The sequence below is a fragment of the Grammomys surdaster genome, unplaced genomic scaffold, assembly GCF_004785775.1.
Source record: "Grammomys surdaster isolate TR1022 unplaced genomic scaffold, NIH_TR_1.0 345, whole genome shotgun sequence".
In the NCBI taxonomy this organism is placed as follows: domain Eukaryota; kingdom Metazoa; phylum Chordata; class Mammalia; order Rodentia; family Muridae; genus Grammomys; species Grammomys surdaster.
Genome location: NW_021604764.1, coordinates 605,440 through 613,106, shown reverse-complemented (window position 1 = coordinate 613,106; position 7,667 = coordinate 605,440). Strand labels below are relative to the sequence as shown.

At 40.0% G+C, this 7,667-nt stretch overlaps 1 protein-coding gene across 1 annotated transcript; it reads left to right on the top strand.

The window, feature by feature from the left end:
• The first annotated feature begins 1,262 nt into the window (after positions 1-1,262).
• Tfpi2 (tissue factor pathway inhibitor 2) lies at positions 1,263-6,749 on the top strand. Its single transcript, XM_028779173.1, has 5 exons — positions 1,263-1,453; positions 1,671-1,853; positions 3,355-3,537; positions 5,418-5,588; positions 5,941-6,749. Exons 1-5 carry the CDS (start codon positions 1,366-1,368, stop codon positions 6,006-6,008), a joined length of 693 nt encoding a protein of 230 aa, XP_028635006.1. The 5' UTR covers positions 1,263-1,365; the 3' UTR covers positions 6,009-6,749.
• Positions 6,750-7,667: the final 918 nt, after the last annotated feature.

Genomic DNA, 7,667 nt, shown 5'->3' with positions numbered 1-7,667 from the left:
ATCTATATCAGAATAGTGGGCTTTATTAGCTGTGCTGATTAGGATATTCGGGAAGGGGTTGACCAAAGCTTCAAACTTTGCCAGGCAGATCCCTTTGGACTTCTATGTTCCATATGCAAAGGTCATCATTGCAGCCAGGATGTAAAATCATGTAATGACCATCCCAAACAATCCTATGGCAGTTTCTAATACTGCTTTATGCAAGAATAGTGAAAGTCACATTCCACACCTTCATTCATATGTACAAGCTAAACACTTTGTGGTATTTGTATGTTGGATTTAAAATTTGAACTACTGACAACAGAACATATTACCAAAAAAGTAACTCAGAAAATCAAGCAGTCAGGTGACACAGGCTTCTAGTCTCAGCATTTAGGAGGTGGTAGAGTAAGGGGGAGGAGACATTTGTTACAGAGCCAATTGGAAATCAGCCTGGCCTACATTAGATCTTGTTTCCAAAAGCAAAAAATAAAAGTAAATAAATAAAATTAAATTTAAAAAAAATCAGAAGAACAAAAGGATAAACCTAAAGAGTACTTTATTTAAAATCTCATGCATATGAAACTTAAGAATGGCCAGAAACATATGTATTGGCACAGAAACCAGCTGCCCTGCCTTGATGCAGGCTTGTGTCTCAAAGGGAGCTTCCAAAGAAAAGAACTTTTTGGAATGATGATAGCTCTCTAGTTCTTCAGCAAGGAGGAGGAGGTGGAGGCAGGAGGATAAAATTTCAAGGTAATCCTTGACTATATAGTGAATTCAAAGCCAGCCTAGGATCCATTGGACTGTCTCAAAAGAAAAATAGAAAAGAAAAGAAAAACGAAAAGAAACAACTGTGTTGTAATTCTTGATTAGGGTGCAGCCTTCTTACAGGGAGATTCCACCAGCTCTACCTTAAAACGTCTACTGAGTGGAATCCTTTTGGAGTAGATTTCTGATTTCAGAGGTCATAGTGATGAGCAAGGGTCCATAAGAACAATGGATCTGTCTTTCTCCGATCTCTCTCATATTTCTGCTCCGGGTTTCAGGTTTCTTTGCGGTAAAGGTGCAAATTGGAGCCTTGAGCAATCCTCCGTGGGTCATTTCCCTCTGGCTAGTCCATTTCCCAGTACTGACACACACGCGCTCCACAGGCATCACTCCTTGGCTGCGGGCAAAACTTTGGGAACCAGGCTCAACTTCTCAACTCTCGGGAAATTCCTCTTGGGACACTTTGGGCGTGGGGGCGGGACGGGCCTCTGGCGTGAATCAGCCACGTCTTGTGCTCCGCCCTGTCGGGGGTCCAGGAGTAGCTTAAAGGCTGCTCTCCTGCAAGCAAGCGAGCTCCCTCCCGGCGTCCAGAGAGCCACAGCACCACCCTGCACTATGGACCCCGCTACGCCCCTGCGACTGTGGAATCTGCCGCTGCTCCTGGTGGGCTCTGCCCTTAGTCTCGCTTCAGTATCTGCCCAAGGTATCCTCCCAGGATCCCTCTTGTCATTTTTTTGTTGCCTCCCAGGCACCCGTTTCCTTGCTAGGCTGTCTTTAGGTCCTTGCCTCTGCTGAGGGGAAGTCGCGCCCTAGAAGTTCAGAAACTTCTGTGGTGAGCTTTGGGGGTCAGATCTTCCGGTCCCTGCCAGGCACCAAATCTGACAGTCTCCCTTGTTTCTTTCCTTCTGACCCTCTTACAGGGAATGACTTAGAGACCTGCCTCTTGCCCTTGGACAAGGGACCATGTCAGGCCGTTGTCCCCAGGTTCTACTATGACAGGAACCAGCAGAAGTGCCGCAGATTCAAGTATGGAGGCTGCCTGGGCAATGCCAACAATTTCCACAGTCGGGAACTCTGCAAACACACTTGTGGAAATATCGAGAGTAAGTGTTCCTGGGGGTGCACAGAACTTGGTCAGCGTCTGCACCAAGGGGCGTGTCAGTTTGTGTCCACCTCCCACGTTGTTGCTTCGAAGTTTCTCCCAAGAAACTCCAAAATTTTCAACCACTAAACAGAGTTCATCTCACTAGATTAAATTGTAACTCAGTGCCTGCGTATACTGTGGGAAAGACACAAGAAGCCCATCTCGGGCCATAATAAACGCAAGGGAGAGAGAAGACTCAAGTTCTCTTCTGTATCTGTCATTAGTTCCAGAAATACCTCCTGTCAATTACCCATCCATAGGGAATATTGTTTATCGGTTCTTATTTTTTTTGAAGTGTGATTTAGCTCATTATCCAACTTTACTTTTGTTACCTGACACGTGGGTTAGTGTAGATGAATAGATACCCAAGCTTCACAAGAGTCTGTTTTCTTTTACTTCGTCATTTTGTACTTATATCTATTACGGATGATACGGGGCTTTGGCTACCAAAGAACTCAGCTAGGAAGAAATGGGTATTGGTGGGAATAACTTTTCACACAGAAACAATCAGAGAGCAGCCTTTCTATGGATCTTGAAAGCTCTATCACAGCCAAGTCAAACATGCTCAGTTTATCATAATCTTACCTTCAGATGAGTGGTCAGACTTTTGGAGTTCACTATTCCAGTATGAAATGAGGTTATCATCCCCCCAATAGTTTCAGAAATTATAGGACTGTACTAAGAAGGCTGCTTTGATTTTTATTAGCATCTTATTAGTTTCTTGGGTTAGAATACCAAACACATACCACTGCGCGTTCTTGCCTTCCCTCTGCGCCTTCCTCATCCTCTGTCCCTTTTTGCTGGTCCTTATCCCCAGGTAGTCACACCATCAGCTCTCATATCGCATGCGCGTTGTGCGCTCTCTTTTCCTCTCTCCCCACGTCTATTTCCTCCCTCGCCTCACCCGTCCACCTTTCTACTTCCATCACACATACACATCAAACTAGATTGTTTACGTGAGAGGAAATATGTGCTGTTTGTCCTTCTGAGTGCTCCGTGTTTTGTTTTTCATGACACTCTCCAGTTTCATGCATTTTCCTAGAACCATCGAGACTTCATCTTTACCGTCACCTGAAAAACATTCTTGGTACATTCAGCCACGTTATTTTAAAATCCATCTGTTATTGGACAACTAGGATGTCTCCGTTCTTCAGCTGTCGTTTACAGGGAGAAAGAAACACATGCAGATATTTCTGTGATGTGTACGCTCAGGGCTCTTTAGCTACATTCTTGACTTGGATAGCACTGAGTCATGTGATAGAACCATTCTACTTCTGGAAGACCTTCCCTGATGACTACCATAGTAGCAACATCCATTTACACCTACTTACTCATATCAAAGTGTGAATTAGGGTCTGTTCTTCTTGCCCCAACTCCTCACTGCAATTGTTTCTGTCCTTCATAATAGCCAAAGAAAATTACTTTGAATAACATATTTTATTGCTTTTCCCCTACCGCAGAAGTTCCTCCAGTTTGTCGATTACAACTCAGAACGTATCCATGTGATAAGCCCAATATACAGTTTTTCTTCAATATGAATACCATGAGGTGTGAGCCCCTTAGGCCTGGCCTGTGTAGCAGGACTATGAACATATTCTCAGAGGAAGCTACGTGTAAGGACTTATGTGAACCAAGGAGAATTAGTAAGTACTTTAATTGTGGTACTTCTATTTCAGGTTTTTGTTTAAAATTTTTACATGAATATCAATAATTTGATTTCAAATTAATATTGTTTGTATGCTGGTGGTTACACAATTATGTGATGTCATGCGTGCCTGCATGACAGCATCTCTCTCTCTCTTTCTCTCTCTCTCTCTCTCTCTCTCTCTCTCTCTTTCTGTCTCGTGTGTGTGTGTGTGTGTGTGTGTGTGTGTGTGTTGACTTTAACAACTTCTACCCTACAGGAAGCATTATGTCCTTATTTTTCCATGTGTGGGTACAAGCTGAAGGTTAATGATGTGCAAAATTCTCAAGGGTGGACTGTGACAAAGCTATTAACAAAAAGTTGCTACTTTTTCTCTTGTTCCTGGAGAACATCTCTAATTAGAAACTCTGTAATATGAAAACTCGAAATCAGAAACTTCCAAGCACTGTCTTTGCTTCCCAAATGGAAGTCGCCACACTTGACCTCAGGTGACGAATAACAGTAAAAAAGCAGGCGCGCTAATATTGTTGCATTACATTATCTTCAAACCCTGCGTAGAAGGTAGATATGAAGCACTATGAACTTCTTACTTAGAATTGCATCCCAGCACCAACCCCATCTGCAAGATACCTCATTACACATCTGCAGATTTGGAAAACCCTGGAATGCGAAAACACTTTTGGTCCCAAGTACTGGTTAGATCAGTGATATTCATATTGCATTATCCATGTCTTCAATTTACACATAAAATATAGAGGAAGGGATCTAATGGATATGGAGGGATGTAATGCTTTTTCTCATATTTTCGTGTGTGTGTGTGTGTGTGTGTGTGTGTGTGTGTGTGTGTGTGTGTGAAACAGGGGGCAGGGACTCTTGAGAAAAGTAAATGTACAAGTAGCTTTGAGAATCAGAGGTGGGGAATGTAATGGGGGAGAGGTCACACACAATGATAAATGAAGACGTCATAATGGAATCCATTTTCAAGTAATTGATATAATGAACCCATTTCCATACCAATTAAAGTAACTGATAAAAATATAGCATACATCAATAAATGCCGAGACTTCAGATATGTGTGAAAGTGGTTTTGTTTAAGAGTTATTAGAATACGTGGGGTTAAGACCTTGGGTAAATTTCTGTATTTTTTTGGTAATTATATCACAAAAAGTATTCTGTCCATCTCTCTTTTCGCCATCTCTTCAGCCGTTTCCACCAGATATAGCAGAGACACACAGATTTAAAAAAAAAAACAAATCGTGGCCTCTTCTTTGGCAGAGTTTGCTAGCGTTGTGTTGCTGTACTGTGTTGAGTATACATGATCAAGTTCTGAACGTATGTAAATGTTTCAGGTGATGGTACTAGCCTAAGAATGTCAAACCATGTCATGAACTGTCCTTTGAAACTTAAGGTCATTTTAGTATGTCTAATTGGCGTTTTGATTTCTTTTTACATAGAAAAGTGTGTGACTACGAAGGTTTAGAAGGCATTATTTTAGTTTATAAAATTGAGAAGGAGGGGTATGGGAGGTGTTGACTGGAGAGGAGAATGATGTAAGCATAGAACATAGGTCATGCATTCACATACATACATGCATATACACACATGCTTGTGCACACACACATATACATGCATGTACACACATATGCATATATATGTATATATATATAGTTTAAATTCTTAATTTCATAAAAAATAGAACAACCAAAATAGAGCAAGTAAGCTTCCCTGTGACCTAAGACAGACCTGTTTTAAATGGTCCAGTAGTTTGGATTCAGAATGAGGTCTCTGTGGGATTTTCTCCAGCTAGATTCCAGGGAGCATCACAGTCTCTTAGTCTGGTATTACAGTATTTCTAATTCCTTTTTCTTTTTCATAAAGTTCCATCATTTTGCTCCACTCCAAAAGATGAAGGCCTGTGTTCTGCCAATGTGACCCGCTATTATTTTAATTCAAGAAACAAAACCTGTGAGACCTTCACCTATACTGGCTGTGGTGGGAATGAAAATAACTTTTATTACCTGGATGCTTGCAACCGTGCCTGCATTAAAGGTAGTAAAGCTTTTCTTATTCAGTCATCAAGCAAAGAAAATGAATATAATTCCAAAGGCAAATACTATTTTGTTTATCCATTTTATTAGTGCCAAATGGCCACTCCTATGATAATCCTACAAATGTAGCACCTTGGCGTGTGATGCCTGGGTTTCTCAGACAGCAGGCATATACTGTCTAGCTGTAGGAGACAGTGGTCACAGCTTCAATTTCACATGCAGAACTGAGAGCCTAATCACTTTATAATCAAGTTAGACGAAATGAGGTAAGATCAGAAGTATGCTAGGAAAGTTGATTTAAAGTGCACATCAGACTGAAGCCATTATGATAATTGTTCTTTTGTTGTCTTTAGGCTGGAAGAAGCCCAAGAGAAAGAAGATAGGTGGTTTCCTGCCCAAATTTTGGAAGCTTCATCCTTAAGCATTTTCTCATACTTAAGGAAACAAATCATTAGGAAATTTGCTCCTCTGACTTTACTGATGTGCTACTTTTTTTTTAACACCTGTATATTTTTATTCATACCAAGCTGCTTTCCAAATGTGAAACTATCATTTTTCAATGTACTGTTCAAATGTTTAAGAGACTGAATCGTTGCAGTGTATCAGATATGAATGTGAACATGACTCACCCAACTTCATGGGATAGCTAGTACTAACTTCAGAAGACAATGGTTACTAAAATAACAGAAGACAATCTAAGTGTGCAGTTTTAACCTATATGAGCATCAACAGGAATGGCAGAACTGTTTCATTATGAACTTAAAGTTTGGATTAAATTTTAGGCTATAGGAGACAAGTAGCTGGTTTATGAACACTTTATCCAATCATTCCACTGGGGTATTACTTATACCTTGGCCAAGTGCCCTTCCATACCTTTCTTGCCAGATTATAATATTATGAAGAAGGTGAGTTATTTCAAAGGTATAATTATTATTGGATGGATTTAAACTATTGGTGATTTATGAAAAGAAGGACATTTTTCCTAGGAAAAAACCATTATATATTCAATTCTGTGTTGAAATCTTCTTTGACCCTATGTGTTGCATTATTCCCTCCGACAAAATGTTTTGGAGAACAGAAACTACTGGATCTTTTGTACTATGTAAGAAAGGCATGAAGGATTTGTCTTGAATTTCACCAATAAACTCTTTTTAAAAGTGGTTATTGCAATAAGATAGTGTTTTTTCCCTCTGTGCAAGGAAAATGAAGAAAAGAACTATACATATCATTTTAGTAAATTCAACATTTAAATGTAACTCTTTAACAAAATTACAAGTGCATCCACTCTTTGCCTGAGAAGACACTCATCTGAAAACCTAGCACGGTTATTTCAAAAACATGGGTATGCCTGAGGACATTGACTGATGCAGAAAACTGGAAACAAACCGGATGTGGGAATGAGAGCAGCCAAGGAAGTGACACGTGGGCGTGAGCAGAGTGTTTGTGTGCGTATAATCAGACCCAGGAAGACAGTGAGGAAACGACTAGAGCAACAAGAATAAACACACACACACTCTCAGACGTTATGGATGACCTTGACATATTTCATTGACATAAACTTGGAACGGGTTGGAGGCAACGAAGAGTTAAGGGATATGCAACAAGTTTTGTAAAGAACTCTAGATCTTGAAGATGTTATTATGTTTTACATAAGTTTAAACAGGTCAAAGGGAAAAAATTAGGTACTTTTAAAACACTGAACCAAATGGTGCTCGAGATTCAAGGAGCTGTTGAATAGTAGAATATGTACACAAATATAGAGTCTTAACTTCAGTGGCTTTCAGAGCTAGTGTGTGACCATAAATCTTCAGCAACATACAACCTAAGAGTCTAGAAATTCTAAAGAAATCAGAGAAAGTATTAAAAGGTACTCTAACTGTAATTGATCATTGCTCAGTCACTGTTACTATTCGGAACCTATAATGTACAGGATATTTTATGGTACCATATAGTCAATAAAATTGGAGACATCTCTGGAGTCAAGGATTTTAGTTCCAAGAGAAATAATAGGTAGAAGCATACATTTATTTTGAAGAAAAAAAAAACCCCACAGAAATCTTTAAAACCTTAAGCTTGAACT

What these genes read in the sequence shown, in the direction of transcription:
- Tfpi2 (XM_028779173.1), top strand. Translation starts at nt 1,366, where the DNA reads ATGGACCCCGCTACGCCCCTGCGACTGTGGAATCTGCCGCTGCTCCTG. An exon ending in CGCTTCAGTATCTGCCCAAG is followed by an intron (nt 1,454 to 1,670) that starts GTATCCTCCCAG and finishes ACCCTCTTACAG; the next exon opens with GGAATGACTTAGAGACCTGC. An exon ending in ATGTGAACCAAGGAGAATTA is followed by an intron (nt 3,538 to 5,417) that starts GTAAGTACTTTA and finishes TTTTTCATAAAG; the next exon opens with TTCCATCATTTTGCTCCACT.